The 20,718-nt window shown below is 30.4% G+C and overlaps 1 protein-coding gene across 3 annotated transcripts in view; it reads left to right on the plus strand.

Annotated features, from left to right (window-relative positions):
- Window positions 1–20,718, plus strand: part of LOC129909154 (tetratricopeptide repeat protein 28) — a 38,379-nt gene that overhangs the window by 6,283 nt on the left and 11,378 nt on the right. For 2 of the 3 annotated variants that reach the window (XM_055986141.1, XM_055986144.1), the window contains exons 1-2: window positions 7,886–8,069; window positions 8,138–8,354. In XM_055986141.1, coding sequence (XP_055842116.1) covers window positions 8,331–8,354 — 24 coding nt within the window. In that variant the 5' untranslated portion in view covers window positions 7,886–8,069; window positions 8,138–8,330. Of the gene's footprint in view, window positions 1–7,885; window positions 8,070–8,137; window positions 8,355–20,718 lie in introns of those variants that run through there. The other variant, XM_055986142.1, reaches the window with a different exon arrangement.

Here is a 20,718-nt window from a genome sequence, read left to right on the forward strand (position 1 = left end):
TACATTCACAAAGGTGCCCCAATTTTTTTCTATTTTACATTTTCAACGGCGCTCGTATTGTTTGTCCTAAACTTTTTGAAGAATGAAGGCGCCCCCCAATTTTGGGTTAATTTATTTGGCTTCCGGAAGGCCAATGGTGTCTAAAATCTTCGTTCATCTTTGAAGAACAAGGCGCCCCAATTTCTTTTGAAAGACTAAAGCAATCCTTATATTCCTCCTACCAATTTAATTTTTTCAAAGGTGATCCTATAATAATGAATAAGGAAAGAGAAGGGAGACGGACAGAATCCCGAAATTAAAAATCCAGAAAGCCCAAAATCCAGAAACCCCTAAATTCCGAAAACCCTAAAACACAAAATCCCGAAAACCCACAATCCCAAAATTCGAAAACCCAAAATCCAGAAATGCCAAAAACTGACAGCTTCTCCATTTCTCATAAAAACTACGTTTGTGTGTGAGAATAAAAAAATAGGTCTGTTAGTTGTTCCCTCCTCCAGGGCACTCTAAGTCATTTCAATTAACTGTGAAAAAAATCAGAGTTTCTCGGGTTTTCATTTTACATCGAACACCTCAGAGCTTTAGTTTCATCAGCGAACATCGAACACAGAGGAAATTACTCTGGTTGAAAAAGGAGCTACAAAAAACGCTTGACAACGAATTCGGAGCGACCCAGAGTGCCATAGAGCTCACAACGAACAAACCAAATACTTATAAATACAGATATTAAATTTTAGAATTGGGTGGAAGCGAGTTTTTTATTGGATTTCAGAATGAGTGAATCATTGAGTGATTCCAATCGAAAACGACATTAATGTACCTAGTTGAAAAAGTTTTTGAAAAAATATTGTTCAAATAAAACCAACTGTACCTAATCTTTAAATGTGTTTAAACAAAAAAGTCAGAGATAAAGGTAATCTTGTCAATTGAGCCTAAATGACATGAATAATTAATTTTTTTTTAAGGGGTAATAACACCTTGTAAACTACGAAATCGAGCGTCATTTTCATTATCGTATAAAACAAAGAAGAAATATTATTTTCTTTTGGTGTTTGTTTAGTTTAGTTAAGTATATTAATAGGTAACAGAATAGGGTAATGTTAAATTTTTTAATGTTGTGAAATTTTTTAAATGGCGGTGTAGTTCAGGATGATAGAAAAATCCTGTGCTTCCATCGGGCGACCAGGTAACTCCTACAGTTTTTAACCGATTGGGCTAAAATTTTGTGTGGAGATTAAGATTACTATTCTCCAGTGATTTTTTTGAAATATTAATTTTTTAAAAAATGGCACAACTTTGAAAAAATTATTTCATTCCAAAATCAAAATTCGATGAAAAAAAGACCATAAAATCGTTAAATTGTAATATTTCAAAAAATCCTTCACTGGAGAATAGTAATGTTAATCTCCACACAAAATTTTAGCCCAATCGGTTAAAAACTGTAGGAGTTACCTGGTCGCCCGATGGAAGCACAGGATTTTTCTATCATCCTGAACTACACCGCCATTTAAAAAATTTCACAACATTAAAAAATTTAACATTACCCTATTCTGTTACCTATTAATATACTTAACTAAACTAAACAAACACCAAAAGAAAATAATATTTCTTCTTTGTTTTATACGCTAATGAAAATGACGCTCGATTTCGTGGTTTACAAGGTGTTATTACCTTTTTAAGTTAATACACTGCACATTTTTAATAAATGCATTAACAAGTATATGAGAGGTAAGACATTATCTGCTATTGCTTTTTTTCGTGATTTTAAAAAATTGTTTTCAGATGAATTTTTTTTTAGAGGCGCCACTTGCAATCTTGCCCAGGGGCGCCGGTAGTGCTTAAACCGGCACTGCCCGAGAAATACCCGAAAACTCGGGTAACCGGGTACTCGGCGAGTACTCGGGTATCCGGGTATCAAGAGCTCTAGTTTAAAGTGATTTGTGATATAAAAAACAGAGTGAAATCAAAAAAACAAAATGTCTCAATAAAAACTAGCATTGGGAATGGATTTTACATTTTTTGAGTTACTGGTCTTTTCTTACCAGTACCACTGTTGTAAATATGTTTGATTAATTGCAACTCAGACATCAGTACCTAAATATATTATACTTTGCTGGATTGGCTTATCCAAAACAAGTAAAAAAAACTTCATACATTTTGATAGAAAGAAAAACTACAAAAAAGGAAACGACCTTCTTTGGAAATTAATACATATGTTTTTCTTTTGCTATAATAAGTGCCCTTATTCTTTATAATAGAGATGGGGGTTGTTAGTACAAAAACCAGTTTTCGGTTTTTCCGGGTTTTCCGGGCCAAAAAACCGGTTTTTTGGAAAAACCGGGTTTCGGTTTTTTTTTGCTTGATTTGACAGTAAAAAAAAATTAACTTAATTTGTCAACCAAAAAAAAAACTTTTCGAAGAAAATTCCTAAGCAAAGCTTTATTTAGTTTGCTATTGTTATAAGAGTTCTTAACTAGTTCTTAGTAGGAGCTTTGAGGAATTTTTTAAGCTAAATATGAATGAAAATTTATAATTATATCGTTAGTTGAGAGAGGAAATGAAAATTTTGAGGGTTTTCAGTTTTTTGTCTCGTCGGATCTTTTTTTTTGTTTGACTTTTTTTTTCAGTCGTTTTTTTTTTTTGTTGTTCGTTTTTTTTTTTTTTGCAAAAACCGGTTTAAACCGGGAGAACAAAAAAACCGAAAAAAACCGGTTGACCGAATCAAAAAAAACCGAAACCGGTTTTTCCCATCCCTACGTTTATGATAACAAGCTCAAAACTATAATTTAATCATGTTTATGTATTCCCACGCTTATTGCAGCAAAAGGGAGGAAAAATATAAAGTTTCCTTGGGCCTAATAAAAGGTAGGTTCTATGTAGTTGTATCGAAATTCCAATGTAAGTTGGTTTAAACAAAAGAGCTGAGCAGCGAACTTTATTTATTTTTTATTATTATTTACTGCTTTATAATCTTCACCTAAACTGGTAACTCTCTGTGTAAGGGATATCTTATTTTTTTATATCTTAAAATTTCAGTAAAAACCTTACAGTTTTGATAAGGTTTCCTTCTTGGATGAGAAACAGAGAAATCTTATTTTTTTTGTACTGTTTTATGTGGTCTATTTTTATCTGTGTACTTTCTTTGCATTACATTGTTTCTTAAAATGTAAGGTATAAAAATACAAGTTTCCGTACCCCATTTTATGCACTCCTCTAAAATTTCCCACCTCTTTTTTTGAAATTGATTTACCTCATTACCTTCCTCCAGTGGCATAGATAGGGGGGGATCAGGGGGATATATCCCCCCCCCATTGGGATCGATATAAACAGTCATGAATAAATAAGTTGAAGAAGCGCACTTTGAAAAAAAAAAACGCTATGGATTTCGAGTTCTTGATTAGCTTAAAGGTTATAAATATGGTTTACCAACTTTCGTTGCCATTAAGTCGGTGTTTCAAAGAGTGAATTTAGACTTGGTCCAAGCAATGGAGCTCGCTAAAGATTTAAGGGATCAACTAAAAATTAAACGGGCAGACTCATTTTCGAAAGTTTTTTGTATATGGGAAAAATTAGCTGAAATCCTTGACATAGGCGTTAAACATAAGAGAATAGTGAAGCGACAAAAGAATCGTTCGAACCCTTCGGTTCAAAGTACAGTAAAGAATATTTTCGTGTTACTGTTTTCAATCTTTTTCTCGATTTCTATGTAATGGGCCTTGGAGAAAAATGTACAAACCATGAAAACACACTAGAAGGGTTTTCGGTTCCTTCTAAGGATTCTTCGTCTGAAATAGACAAAGCAGCTAAAAAATTTAATGAAACTGTTGAGTTTTACCAAAAACTAGACCACATAAAATTGAACAAAAACAATAAGATTTCCTTATAGTTTTCATCCAAGAAGGAAATATTATTTAAACAATCGGGATTTCCTAACTGTTTTACCGACTTCCAAAAAGGAGGAGTTATTCAATTCGTCTGTACTTTTTTTTGTGTTTGTCACCTCATAACTTTGGACCGAGTGAACCAGTTTTGATAATTCTTTTTGTAGGTATTGAAAAGCTGGTGCCTGTTCAGTACTATTAGAAAAACCATAAAACCCAGTTTTGATCCATGGAAGTCGGTTTTGTTTTTTTAATAAAAAAAATACGATCATGTACGGGATCACCTATTCCAACTTACTATAGAAATATTGGTCACAATTTTTGTTCTAGTGCCAAGTTGGAAAAAATATGAAATGTTTACAAAAAATTTTGAAAGAAAAATACTTCCTCTATGAACTCATTGAAAGCGCTCGAAAGCTGCACCGAAAAAAGTTGTTATGGTATTTATATTTTATTAAAGATATTAGCTACACTGCTGGTTTCTACGTCAACTACCGAAAGAACTTTCTCCAATTTAAAGAGAATAAAAACAATACAAAGAAGCATTATTAAAACATAAACAAAAATTTGCGAACTAGATCTATCCCCCCCCCCCTTAGCAAAAAGCTATCTACGCCACTGCCTTCCTCCAATCTACAAAGGAAAGGGTGATACCCGAAGCTGTGACAGTTCGATTAAGCTGATTTCACACACCATGAAACCACGAAAAAAAATCGTTTTATTTAAAATAGATTACATATTATTAGTTTTTGTTGTTGTTATTGATGCTGATTATGTACCTATAGGGATTATGATAACTGAATTACATGGTATAAGGTATTATATGAGTTAAAAACAAATTCCAACACTTTTGTTTCCATTTAAAGCAATAAAAAATTGTTCCTTCCAAATAATCGTATTTAGATGCTATCTCCTTTGATAACCATCATCGTTCTGTTTTCTGTTTTTTTTTCCTCCTTTTTTTTGTAAATGTCTTTTCAAAGAAATTCACCGGCTTTCAGCGGGTAGTCACTCACTAATAATTTATTTGCGCATTCAATTGCCAAGCAAAATAAAATTCGTAGGTACATAAATGCAAATTTTATATAACTTTTATTTTACGAAAGAAACAAGCAAACGAACGCAAGCAAAGTAATTCAATGCCAAGGTTGCCAACTTACTAACTTACGGTGCGTTAAAATAATCTAAACGTGGCGTACTAACGCTCTTTGAGTGACAAGGTCTTAATCCGGCAATTATGTTTTTAATAACGATATTCATTATTCTTTGTGAATTTTCTTTGCTTCATCACCTCCAGTTTTAAGTTAAGTAAGTCATTTGGAGCTTTATGTCCCTCGTCGGCATTTCAAATAATCACGTTCAGGAAATTAAGGGCTAGAAATTTAGTCAACGTCTTTTTCTGAACGGACATTTAGGTAGTACACTAAATCAATTTGGGGAAATTTTTCTTGCCTAACTTTCCGGTCAACTTTCCAAAATTGTCTACATTTTTTTAACATCTAAACTGGACCCTTAATTTTTTGAACCTGTCCACTTTATTGACAGTTTGTTATTACGAGATTGAATTTCGAAACTGAGATTTTTGTAGCAAATCCAATGATCTCTTGTGGCAAATGTATATTGCCAAATGATTTATTTTTTTTCGTTACAAAATTTACAAAAACAAATGTTCACATAACTGTCAAGTACTTCGGTGTGTGTGAAAAGGCCGTGTACAAAATGGTGTAAATCTCTTTAAAAATCAAGATCTGGAAAATTTTATCTCAGATCAATAAAAAATGATCTCTTTTTGCAAATAGAATTTGAGATACCAGTATTTTTTGACGGAAGATCAAAAATATTTAAAAATAATTGATTTTTTGTGGCAAATGGAAATTCACATTATATTTGACTCTTTTAACTTTTAAGATTTGGAAACTAGAAGCTGTATTTTTTCAAAATTCAATGATTTTGAAAGAGGACACATGCTTTGAGAGTCAAGTCTCGTCCCAATCTAAAAACGTGTTTAAAAAACGTTTTTAGAAAGCTTTTTTAAGCCAGTTTTTGAACGAATCCAAAGTCGAATTTGTGAAAATGTACGTACATAATATAAATATACAAAATTCTACTACAAAAAAACTATCCAAAGACCGAAAATTCTGTCAAGTTTTGTGGAATACCATAAATACAAAAGTGGTAACCGTGCGCATTTCTTCAATACAAACGGTTCTGTCGAGTGTCTCCCCTTGTCTTGTCTTGTCAAGAATATGGCAATATAGGTATGGGTACGTTTGTAGGTTGGTTAGTTTCGGTTAAACCAATAGGGTCTTGACAAACAAAAGAACAACAAAATCGATAAAGAGAGAAAATGCTATCAAGACTGCGAATCTTTTTGATTGTTTTCTTTTTTTTTTATTTGCATATCTCTTTTAAAATCAATCGATTGATTGTGTATGAAAAAAAAAGTAAAGAAAACGTCTGCATCGTTAGTAAATCATTTGGAAATTGCGAATATTTTAAATAATTTTTTTCTTTTTATGTTAGTTTTTGGAGAACATTATAATCCGATTTTGTTAAAAATTTATATGGTTAAAGCAAATTTCATGGTTTCAAATTTGTTTAAGGTTTTAAATCCCATCGCCCTTTTTAGAACCAAAACATAATGCAATCCCCTATAGACAATAATAATGAATTTGATCATTTGAATTGTATTTGTGCGTGTTTGGTATAAATATGATGAATGCATTGAAAAAATTTATACTTTTTGACAGTAAAGTCGGTCTCTAAATCAGTATAAAACTGATGAAAGTGCGTATGCGTATCGGACGATGATAACATTTTTTTTTTTAATTCTACACAATAATTGGCATCAAACTTTAATATTTCCTACAGAACCGTAATGCGCACACTAGGAGCCCAACCTGACTACTATCGGCCGATAGAAAGTCTGTAGTGTGATCTAATACTCTTAGATCTAGAGCCTACAGCTAATTTTTGTAGGTAAGTTTAATCTTAAAAATTACGAAAAAATATGTTTAACCGTGAATTAATTGGAAAACTTGCCTTCCTTATCCCCCCGAAAATCAAATAAGGCCACCAATTAAAACTGTCAGAATTCGATATGTATGTAGCTACAAAACTGCGTGCTTATATTATGGTTATACATATACATACTTCCACTCCCAAAATTTGAGACTATTAATTTTTGACCTTAAAATATCAAAAGATTTATTAAATAACACTGGTCTGCAAAATTTAACTTTTTTTTCGTCTTTTTTGACATTATGAAAGATTTGACTTTTCTTAAACTAAATCTGGTTTCAGAAAAATTCTAGCACGTACCATTTTTTTTAAATGTTTATTTTTTTTTTAAATATGAGTACCCAGATTGTAAAAAATAACCCTTTTAGATTCGGTTCACCTTGTACAAAAAAAAAAAACTATTATTCATATTAAGCTCAAATTTGGAGGACTTATTTCTCAAAACATGATCAGTCATATGACACCAAATTTGCATTTATTAATGAATTTTTAGAGGTTAGTTTCTTTATGCTAAAATATGCCAAACCTACTAAACTTACTTAAATTAAGAAATTCTTTAGGAAAGTATATTTTAGTGTTATTAAATGCAAATAAATGCAATAAACAAACTTTTATTGTTTACAGTGTAAAATGTTTAGTAATCTGAGTATACAGTTTAAATAAATCAGGACTCTTTTTACATTCTCATTACTTCTGTTATTAAGATAAATAAAAGGAATGTTAAAAAAATTGTTTTAGTTAAAAGTTTAAAGAAGGCATAAATGCATTTATGGCTTTTAATGTTTAATAAGAAATTAATAAGAGAAATGTTAAAAAGAAAAATATTACTGGGGTCGAACTACGGCATACGTTCGATAACGTTTTGACTATTGCTTTCTCTATTTAATCAGAAGAAAATGATAGAGACATAAAGCGTCAATACGTTAACGTACGTATGCCGTAGTTCGACCCCTGAATTCACTTAGAAAAATTCAACAAAAATTTTGAGTTTTGTTTTTGTCAAAGTTTTTAGTCTGAAAACTAATTTTTTAAAATCTATTCCTCAACAACTTTTATTATAAGAAATAGAATTCGGGCTTTATGAAAAGCTGTACTTAAAGCGTTACCATATTTTTTTTTTCATTGCTACCAAAAATTGACGTGAGGCCCCACTTTATCACACCAATCTTGGTAGGAATTTAGATACCCACAAACTAAAATTGTATAGCTTAATAAAAATCAATTTTTTTTCTTTACAGACTATGAAGCGGATTTCAATCCTCTATAAAAATCCTCTCTTGAAAAAAAAATATTCAAAACCATGTCAAATACATAAATCAATATTTTTTTGAAATGTGAATTATCTATTCATATCTAAATAATTAAATATCCAAATAGCAAACGGACGGATAGAAAAAACAAACAATCAAATTGGCTAATACAACTTTAGATATGTCTCAGCGCGATTTCTCAGAGGTAAGTCTAAACTTTAAGCTTCCAATATAATGATGTATTTGTGTGACACATGTATGTGTGTACATCTGTACATATATAAACATTTATATATATATTAATTTATAAAAATAAACCTTTAAAAAATGCCCACAGTATCCTCGTTGCTTGTTTCCAAGCCTACGCTAAAATTTCAGTGTCTCATCATCATCATGAGCTCTGCACACATAAAGTCTGTCACGATTGACAAACAAATGTAACAAAAAAAGTTAAATGAAATCCAAAAGCAGAGGAGTTACATATTCGTTTTTGTTTCATTCTTCGACTGGCTGCTTACAGGCTGACCTTCCATCCATCCGCTCTGCGAAGATCCTTTCAATGTTACCATTCTACGTTTTAAAATAAAATATAAAAGTTATTTGATAAAAATAAAAAAATATAAAACAAAAATATAAAAAAAATATTTTCTAAATATTAAAAAATTAATTTTTGTAAAAGGTATGATATTTTATCTAATAAATTAAATGATCATCTTAAAAAAAAATTAATTTTTTAATATCATTTATTTAAGAAGCAGTTTATATGCTTGGTTTTAAGAAATACACAGTTAACTGGTTGTTAGTGAATAAATAAATAAAATGAACTAAAATAAATAGGATGGTAACACTGATATTATTTTTTTTGTCTGCTTTTCTTTTCCAATCTTAGATTTCAATCTTTAAAAAAAAAGACCAAAATGTGATGCGGTGCTCTGGTTAAAGCTGGGCTGGTGTATTTCATTTTTTGTTTGCTTTTTTTGTGAGTTCTGATCCCTTTATGTTTCATTATCCGGCTTTTCGTCTGCATCATTGTGTATTTTGTTTACCTTGAAAAAAAAAGCGGTCTAATCATTTAGATTCATCTGCACAATTTCTTTAGAATAAATATTTAACTGCTTGACTGAACGACTGGTTTTGTTTTTTTTTTCGTTGATATGCCGCGCACTTTAACGTATTGTTTTGAAATGAAGTAATTAGAGGAGCCATCGTTAAAGTTTCTTTGAGCAAAATATTTAAGATAAGCTAAAGTGTGGCCATTACATATTTTGCATTATCAAGTTCGTGTGTCAAATCTTTTGTTTTATTTTTTCAGGTTGTTATGAGTTGAGGGTATCAGTTCTTTTTGGGCACAAACAAAATGGAATAACAATAATCACATGAAATATTTTCTATATGTCATGAATACTTTCATTATATAGCTAATTTTTAAAGTCTTAAGACTTTAAATATGCGATATACACGTATTTAGGTACTAAGGTACAGCTTTACCATTTCCCGGAAGCAAGCCCTAGTAACTAACAACTGTCAATCATTCTTGTGAGTATGTTATTAATTTGCCAGATTGGAAGGGACCGAGTTCGAACGGGTTAGAAGAGATGAACTTTTTTAGACATTGGCACTCTTGGAGGCTGTATCAGTTCCCGAAAGATGACCGTGAAATAAAATATTTTTTTTTGTAGTGGGACTAGGACTCGAACCCAGATCTCTGGAGTGATAGTCCATTGCTCCATGAGGTACTAAGATTAGTAAATTTTTAATATCATCAGCTTCCATTCAAGAAAATAGGATTATTTCAAAAATGTTTAGTGCAACCTTGAGATAAATCGAACGGTCGAAGAGATAAAAATGTGATGCATATGAGTTTAGAAAAACACTTATTTTCACGGAGTTTAAGGTGTGATTTGTTATATCGGATACAGATTCCCCAGGTGCAGAAATATTTTGTGGAATTAGTAACATTTATTTCTGAATTGTACATGCGTACAATATAAACGAAAGCCAAAGGTTTTTGGTTTTTAAAATACAAAATTTTGTAAATAAATTTATCATGAAAGGTAGCTACATATATCTACAACTCAACCTACATACATGTGACTTTTGTGAACTATACAAAACCCTAATCTTGTTCCTCTTTAGCAATACTTGCAACTTGAATTCCATAACAATCTTACATGTGCCCATGATGTACAAGCGACTTGTCCTCTCTCGAATTGTATATACTTAAACTTATGTGTATGTTGTGTTTTTTTTTGTTTTTTTTTCTGCCGACAAACATCCGCCACCACCGACATCTCTGTGTCGATGTCATCTCCAAGCTCCTCTCTGTCTCCCCATAACGTCGCCACCATCGCCGTCGCATCGCCCTTTGAAAATTGCTTATTCAGAACAGAAAGATGTCAACGTCTATTTTCGCATGAGTGATTATCAGAAATTGGTAGATCGAACAAAAAATGATACGAGTACATATTTATAAAACAAAACCCAAGATGAAGGGCATGTTCATGTCGGATTCAACATCATGCAGCGGTCCACAAGCGCAACTTGATCCAATTTGATTACATGTAAGCGCACTGCACTGAATCTCGAACTGGATGGTTTATAAATTGACTGTATAGTATATCTGAGAGTCTCATACATTTATTGCATGATGATGGGGCCTTGGAATATACCTACTCTTAGATCACTTAGATGGTTTCCATTGGATTGAAATCTGTGATGCCATCATATTAGGTTTATGTGTATATTCGTATACAATGCGTTTTTGTAGATTGAAATCTTGATCTTTGTCTGGATATTTGACGATGATTGAAGCCGATATTGTCCATTTGGACGAGTATATACATATAAATGCTTGCATTTAAAAGAGCTTTCAAAGATATCAGATGTTACTATAACATTTATAGAATATTATAGGCAAATAAATGTTTCCATAATTAGGTTTGCTACAAATTTGGGATATGCATTCGAATTTTTGAACCGATAATTCTGATTTTTTTATATTTTTATTTTCCATATATGTATGTATTTACAAATATTCGTTTTTTTTCCAAAAAACGTATAAAATTATTGTGATTAAATTTGGTACATAAATTCAATATTCAAAATGAGGTTATAAAAATACATTCCAAGTTAAAATACTTATTTTTTTATTTGTGCCCAGACTGATTTTTTTCAAATTTTTTAAACAAATAATGTACCTACTTTTAAATTTACCTAAGGTTTAATTTTATTAAATACCTTTTTGAAAAATCTTTAAATTGTGTGACTAAGCGAATTTTTTACTTCTTTATACAACTTAAAACTAAGTCCTCTAACAATTCACTCTACATGTATACTGTATAGTATATACTCTGCCACACATGTCACCCTTATATGTTAATTTCCTGAGAAAATGTATATGATATGGAAAAACTTAATACTATCGTGATGACCTCCAAAGAACCTTTCGCCATCTTAACGGTCATTAAGTTCCAAAATCGGTGGTCTCTTGATGTGGTGAAACCACCAGTAAATGGATAAAGTCGTTGTTTTTTCTTTTTTTTTGTTTCTGTCTTCTTTTTTTTTCGTTCATTGTCTTAAATTTTGTTTAAAGTTAAATAAAATCTAAATCCAAATTGAGAAAGGACATCTCAAAGTTAGTTGAAGAGAGAAATACTGAATAAGAATCACGACAAAGTTCTGAGTGCTTCATGCTGAAGTGATGTCTATCGATTTTGTGGCACAATGAATTCTGCACGATCAACCTAATCTGAGTCTGGAGTGTTATTGCAACAAAACTCTATACATAGCATATAAACCGATGGCAATTCTAATTATTTTAAATTTTCAATTCAATTCGCCCTATAAAAAAAAAGACTCGTCTTAGTAGCTCAAATGGATGGTATTTTTATATTTGTATAGGGTGGTTTTTTGGCTTTCATGGAAGATAAAGTTAATAAAATAAAGTAATCACATGAAAGATATATAAATTGTAAACCAAAGACATTTTAATGAATTCGTGTTGAAAAAGATAACTTTTTTTAAGAACTAAACTTTATTTTAGTTTTGAAATATTTAAAATTTATTAATAAAAAAAACAAAACCAAAAAGCAAGGGTTAAACATTCTGAAGATTAATTTTTTAAGATTGAAAGATTAAATAGGATTAAATAGAATCCCTAAAAAAAGTGTTAAAACACTCGAATCATCAGATTTAAGAACTTGAATTTATTGATTCAAGAAAGATGGGAATAACTAAACTTATTTTAAATCATTGACGTTCTAATTTATTTAATAACTATAGTTTTAAAGTTTTGAATTAAAATGTTTTAGATAATGTCGCATTTTCTTTTTCAAAAAAGATACCTACATACAAGATTTTTTTTTTAACAAATTTAACATTCCCATACTTGATTTTAAAGTAGGTATAGTTGGCATTACTTTCCTTATAATTTCATATTTGATGATTTCGTGATCTAGTTCTAATACGGAATGTATTTTGAATTAAAATCACGAGAAATTTAAAATTTAATTCACACACAAAATCCAACATATAAATAATGAGTTCTTAGATTTTGTAACATTTCTTTATGTTTTTCTATAAATCAAAAAATCTAGATAAAAGCAATACAATAAATGCACTTTAAAATGTGCACAATTTTTGAGAAAAAAAAACACCCTTTATAGCTTCTTTTATTTTTATGTCGGGTGCAAAACAAATGATTTAAACGTTCATCGCCTGATAACGATGGCGCGCCAACATCGACAATGTCAGCGTCATTTCTGAATTCCTATACAACCCACGGAATGCTTTTTTTTTTGCTTCTTCATTAAATTTATTTTTTCTGTTAATGTAGTCACGGTTACTAATCTTATTAATTAGTGATTGTAATGAATTTATTTTAATTAGTACAAAGAATTAAAATGTTGAATAGCTTATGAAGCGTACAATAAAAATTGAAACAAAAGAGCTGAGGTAAAAACTTCATTTTGATTTTAGGTTTGTTTTTTGCTATTTAATTCATATAAAAGGCTACATCCACATCTTTCTTTGATTTATATTAAGAGCAGAATCAAAAATAATGTAATTAAATTTTGAACGGAATTTTTTTGTGACAGGATTTTTTTTATAATTTCCTATTTATGGCTTCAAAATCAAAAATTCTTCCGGAAGTTATGAGTGCATATTATTCTATTCTGTGTCATTTTTCCTAATGTTTCTATCTTTTTGAAATCGAAAGTTTTTGGCATTTTAATTTAATTATGGGAAATGCATCAAAACTACAAAAATCTTTTTTGGAAAAGTACATTTTTCTAAAATTTCTGTTGTGTACAAAACTATGCTGGTACATTTTTCAAAGTATAATATCAATGTTTCAAACATTTACACTTAATAATTATGGAGATCGATTTCAGAATAATATAACTTTGGCATTCGATTACTGGAGGAGAAGTGAAAAAAAAAATGTATAGATAATTTTGATAATACATTAAATCGAAGATCATTTCCATCAACTAATAAACTATGCAGCCAAGTACTTAAATAGTAAATCCAATAATAGATATCTTATACAAATGATATCAATTACAATTCTTCCCTCACAAATAATATTTGATATATTTGCATAATTTATTTGAGAATATTTTCCTGCTATAATTATAAACAAGATGTTATACAGTGGTGTCAAATAGTTTTCATATTTTGTTTTTTAGGTCTAGTAACCTTTTTGAGATAAATTAATACACAGTTTTATTCACTTGATTTTGGTCACTTTTGTTCTGTTAGTAAAACGTACTTCGAATCCATGTGTGGCGGGCTGAGAACCAAAGAAAATATTTTTTTTTTAATTTTATGACCATTCACCCCCCCCCCGGTTGGTTCTGTTCCGCAACTTAGACAAGGTCTTTATTTAGCGTGGAGTCGAAATCTTTTCGGCATTTTTGTCCACATAACCAAGCCATCTCATTCGCTGCATTTTTACTCGTTTGTCTTTGTCTATGTTAGTGCTTTAGTACCCGGACAATTTGTTATATTATCTTCTTCTTCAATCACCATCAATGCAGATGAGACCGAATCGAATCGTCCGAACATCTTTTTTCATCCACCACTGTCAAAGTCCATGTCTCTGCACCAAACATTAAGACTGGGATGTTAAGAGTCTTTTAAAGCCTCTTATTGTGCTTTTGAAAATTCAGATTTTGTTAAAAGCAAAAAACTTTTTAATCTTCTAGACCACATATTTTTAAGAGGCTCTTTTTAAGGCTATTCTAACAAATTCATTTTTTAAATCAATTTTGTTCATAATTATAAACAAAATTTAGTTTCGAAATTTAAGTCGTTTTTGTAAAACAACGACTGCAAACGAAATATTGATGAATATGAACAAATTTGTGTGAGGGAAAAGCCAATATTTATGAAAAAAGTCCCTCAAAAATTGAGCCTTATTGACTAATTAGTTCAACTTTTTTACTACGTAAACCCTTTCTTAAAATTCCCTATCCATTTAAAAATCAATCGAAAAATTTTACGTGGTACGTATACTTAATATCATTCAAAATATATATTTAAAACACTAAAGAAACTAAGAAAAAATTATTTGAAGGATAAAAAAATTGATTTCTGCAGACCTATCATTTTCCACCCTACATATATGTTTTCCACTATGGCTGAGGAATAAATTCCGTAAATAAATAAACTTTGAAAAATCTGGGGTTAAATCGGCTAACGCTATAGTCGATAGTTGATAATCAATAAACGAAGAAAAATTATCGTTTTTTGACTATCGACTATCGAGTTTGCTGATTCCACCCCTGTTCATTTGGTTAAGTACTTTCATTCTCGAATTATTTATTTTTTTAAAACCAGGTACTTTTCCCAAAAAAATCTTGATTTACAGATACTTTTCCGTGAAATTTTTGGTACCACTGTGAGTGAATTCGTCATCGCGTGGTATTATTTTCTCACTTCAATGTTTTAATTTATTTCAATAAATCAAACAAATTGCACTCTCCTCATCACACTTAAATAGAAAATTTCATAAGAAAAAACCATAAAAGTGCTAGCTGAGATAATGTAGATATATCCGATCCCCAGGTGGCATTGGTAGGATGGATCTCTGAGTTGTGGTGTTAATGACAATTCGCACAGAAATAACGTATAGGATAGTCTTGCACTTTTGTTTTAAAAAATAAATTATTCGCTAATAACATTGTTTTTAAATGAAAATTACACACGTATGTAAACGATTGTGTAAATAAACCATTGCACACTTAAAAAATTATGTGGCTTCGGTGATGTTATGGTCTGCTGTAAATGGCTTTTTCAGGAAAACTCGCAAGTTGATAATCTTGAATAACAAAATAAAAATACCACAACAACAACACTTTCCACACAAAAGCTGCAAGTGTTATAATGTGATTTAAGATGAAGCACACTCCAACCAAACATGTGTGTGACTCTACAAGGATGATATGACTATATGTTGTTGCAGTTTAAATATCAAATGCCAAGACTTTCACTTATTGCCCAATCCGCACAAACGCAGATGCTTTGTATTTCAAGACTTATGCTTATGTAAGCGATTATCGTCACTCATGAGGATTGCGATCATATGCATAAATATTTAATGAATTAATTGATTACATATAGAAATGACCAGTGCGACTCTAAGACAACTGGATAAGTTACTTTTGCTTGCAGCATGTGGAGTTGAAATAGGAAATATTCAACAGTATGAACAGCAACAGGTAAGGAATATGTACATATGTATACACCAAGATCCGTACTTGCTTTGCTTCGCAGTTTTCTTATTAATGTCTATGCTTTAAATGGTAAAGCAAATGCTAAAATATTAAAACAAAAAAGACTTAAGGCCTAAGGCGATGTAAGAAATATTATTAGATAAGGCTCAATTTTTTAGTGGGAGATCATTCTGGGTTTTTGATTTAACCCAATCTTTAGTCAAAGCATTAAGTGAATTAACTCTTAACTTACTCTTAAGGGGAGCATGAAGATTCCCTGCCTTAGAGAAGGCGACTTTCCAACTGCTTTCGTTTCCTTGTCATCGCAAACCTGCGACTGATTTTTAATACAATATGGGCTGAAAAATTTGGTTCAATCGCTTGATGTGACCGTGCGTTCTAAAGTTTTTTGTTCTTCATCTAAACAGATAAAAATAAGTCACATAGAATCAAGATGATGCTCTTGTTTAATTTATCTTCTTCAAATAACAATAAACGGAATCCGTTTAAGCTTCTGTTAAAATCAAAGTGAACTTTGTTTCACTGTAATAAGAATTTTCTTCTTAAAAAATAAGGTGTATCTGCTAAGAATGAAATGATTTCTCAACGGGATCGGGTCAAAATTCTGGCTTCAAAATTCTTTTTTTCAAAATTCAGCTTTTTTTACGAAAATTCTGTTTTTTTTTTATTCTGTCTTTCAAAATTCTGCTTTTTAAAATTCTGCTTTTTAAAATTCTGCTTTTTAAAATTCTGCTTTTCAAAATTCTGCCAGCATATTTTTTGAACAACTCATGATTCATGAATAGTTATAGTTATTCAACTTTACTACTTTTGTTACTGTTTTTGTGTAATTGTCCCAAACATTTGTTATAATGCATAGACTGACTTTCTTATAATTCACATCTTTAAACCGTTCAAAACTATTGGAAACTAAAAAGAAAGATACAAAATATTCCTTTCTTAATCAATTTTTCGACGGTCACTTTTATTATTTGATAACTTAATAAATTTCTAATTATTTTTCGAAACTATTTCACATTAGGTTAGGCTAGGTAGTAGTGGCTGTCAGGCAAATTACCCGACACACTTAGACCCTTATGGATCCATTGCGATACCACAAAAGACTAGCAAGTTGGGACTCACTAGCCGATATTTCACATTAAGAATCTTTTCTTAATATTTTTGAATTTATTGATTTATCAAACAAACAATGAACATAAAAAAAAAACTGACAAATTGAGCAAGTAATCAAATATGCAGCGAGGAGATAGTTTTACAGAATTCTGAAAAAAATTAAAAAATGGTTTGGAAAATGTTTAAAAGCGCGCGCTTTTAAACATTTTCCAAACCAATTATTAATTTTTTTCAGAATTTTGTAAAACAGAATTATGAAAACCAGAAATTTGAAAAGCTGAATTTTGAAAGCAGAATTTTTAAAAAAGAATTTTGGACCCGGCAGAATTTTGACCCCAACCCTTCTCAACAACGCTCAACGCTCAGGTACTTTCCCAGTTCCATAGTTAGCTTTAATAAATTTAAAAACTCATTTTATACAAAAAGAAGAATCTAGAAACTATTCTCAGAGATCAAAAACAAAATTTTTCGTTTGCGTTATTTGAGATGTGGAGATAACATTAAAAAACTGGAAAAGTCCAATTTAAGACCAGCAAATAATTTATTTTGGTAGTCCCAAGCCATTAACGATGATTTTTTTTAAGTGTTCCGTTCCGAAACATCATAATAATTGAGAAACTTACTTTTACATTATACCTATACTTTGACGTTACGCAATATTTTCCTCAATTAAACAAATCCATCACTTTTCCCATACACGAACATAAAATATAATAACGGCTCTATACTATAACACCCATCTGGTTCGGAACGTTCATTCAAAATAATTAAGTTCTATTCCTTTTCTAGGAGGGAATTGAAATTACTTTGCGGGGTAAAATTGCATTCAGCGCATACCACATCCATACTTGTCTACAATATTTTGAATCGTGATCTAGATGGTGGCTCTTCATCAAAGAAATACCAAAACCCAACAACTACATATAAAATTGCAAGATGGGCATACGTTATACAGAAACAGATGCGCCTCCTTAAATTGAAGAGTTTATAAAATGCAATAACCGCCGCCGCCAACCTTCTAAGTTAATCCCCATAGGAATAGGGCAGGTTCAATCACCAATCACAAAATATAAAAGCTAAAAAAAAAAAAACAAGAAGAAAAATAAGTTATAAGGTATACTGCATCTAGATACAACAAATATAATGAGATACATTATGTGGTCATGCTAGGGTTACCATATAATACAATATAATTTTAATGAAAAAAATCTAGGTGCATTGTCAGTGAAGAAACATTGATAAGATTTTTTTTAATTTAAAATAAATGTGAAATCTACCAAATCAAGGATTTGTAGAATTTCTTGCAAAATCAGCTATTTGATCTAAAAATAGCTGTTTACGTGTCTTGATTAACCTTTTGGCTATTTGAACTTAGTTATATTTTCTTAATGGAAGTATCCAAAGAAACAGTTTGCACATGAATTACATACCTACCATGATTAACAGAAAACAAGCTATGCATGCTATTTTTTTGACATTTCTGCTGTGACGTCATCGCCATCTAACATGCAAATTAGATAGAGCAAAAGAATTTCATTTCATGTGATTTCATCTAAATCGATGTCAATTGTCAAATTTTGGTCTTACAGAGTCTAGGTTCTTTCACAAAAACGAATGATTTATACATTTCTGAAAATGTCTAAAAGTCTTTTTTCCATATAATGAAAAAATAAACACGACACTAAAAGCTTTGCAATGGCTGAAGGTCGTTTAGGTTTTTCCCTAAATACGGATTTTGGGTTTAAATTGAAGAAACAAAATGTGCCGTTTTAATATGTTCAATAAGCCCTACAAAACCTTTAGGTCCTCATTTAAGTGTTTTTTTAAAATGGTTTTTGTCACAGTGTAATCTTTGACACATTGGGAAATAGTAAAATCTAGTTTTTTTTCATAATTTTTAATTTGTATTTCAAATTTAAGCTGAAAACTCGAAAAATATAAAATTCAATATGAATTTCCAAGTAAACAAGCTCGATTGTCAAATTCGGAGATGACGTTTGCGTCATAATTTTTGTTCAAAATGGCGACATTGTATTCACAAAAAGGATACATTATTTCGGTTTATCATGTCTAGCGATATCGATATCCTGTCAAGGCATAGGGTTGCCACATTTTAAACTTAATTTTTTGAGTTATTTCAACTATATGCGAACCACATTATTAGCCAAGTCTTACAGGTGTAGGTATACCTTCAAAAAATATGATTTCAGAGAATATTTAATTAAAAATATTTAGTATTCAGTATTTTTAGAAATTTGACATATAAAGGTTAATTAGGAGAGTAAGATTTTATAAACATGAAAGTTAAACACACATACATATTTAAAAACAAAAAACCTAAAAAAAAACTGCAAATATGGACTTTTAAAATCCAAAATCGTCAAGTTCAATGTTTGAGAAATTATTTTACCAAAAATAGTAGTCCAGACAATTATTATACAAATGTAAAATTGCTATATTCTTAAAGATATGCATAATATACAAAAATTTGAACTTCACCCCTATAAAGGCCAAGGGTTAGTTTTATTTTGCTTTTTTTTTTGTATTGAACAATGGCATCTCTGGATGTATAAACTATACAAACCAACATTTTTTTAACGCAAGGCTGGTGCAATTCAGATTTGATTTTGCTGAATGGTCGCAGTTCAAGGTCATATTATACTACAGGACAAATTGTCTGGGCATTTTGTATCATCACCTAATAATCATAGTCTATGACTAGAATTTGTTGGATTGAAGTGAAAAGAAGCTATGACTTATAATTATAGATACAACAATGCAATATTTATGTTGAGTGTTTGTGTTTTTTTGTATTTCTGCAATTGTTTCACACACAATATCTAGCAGTTGAAGTAAAGAATGTTTTCGCTCTCTTCGCTTATTACTTCAATTATAGAATCTTTAAGGGTAAGTTATTGATTTAGAATAAAAATTATTTTGGATTTTTTCCCGGAACGTATATTTTTGGCAAATGAATGAATTTGACTATTAATTAATTAAATCAAAAATTAATTAAATTAATTAAAAATAAAAGTTGCAAAAATTATACCTATTGTAGTTTTTTTATAGATATGTATATTTATGCGAAATTTAAGAACTAAATAAAATAATTCTTTAAGCTTTGACCTAAAATGATACTCTTAAAATTAGATACAAGTTCATACAACCTCGTGGTGCGTTTTATACCAACATTTATATTGAATTTGCTGCTTTCTTGTATGTATTATTATCTTTGCGCAGAGAAGGTATTTATCTTAAAACTATAGGTAGTCTCCTGGACTCTTCTGCAGTTCAGAAGACGCGATACGGACACCTTGCTGCATGAACATGAACGGAACATGATGAAAGGATTCCGTCTGTCTAAGTTTATTTTTTTTTCTATTTAATTTTATTTTAATTTCTTAAATTCATAAAATTTTCTGATTTGTATTTGGTATTCATTTGGTTTAAAATAACTTTTACTTATTATAAATGAAAGCAAAAATAACTTATATCAATATAACGAGTAGGCATACACATATTTTATTTTTGAAAAAAAATCAACCCAAGAAAGGAGATGGCAAATTTTTCTATGGAGCTTGGGCCCAGTGTGTTCACTAACGAAATTGGTATCAAATGAAAGGTGACGGTAAGCACATTACGTGGGTAAAATATTTTCAAATTCGTTAGTGGGGTTTTGGAGATATTTGAGTTTGAAGTTTCGGATTTCACAATCAA

Source organism: Episyrphus balteatus, chromosome 2 (genome assembly GCF_945859705.1).
Source record: "Episyrphus balteatus chromosome 2, idEpiBalt1.1, whole genome shotgun sequence".
Lineage (NCBI taxonomy): Eukaryota > Metazoa > Arthropoda > Insecta > Diptera > Syrphidae > Episyrphus > Episyrphus balteatus.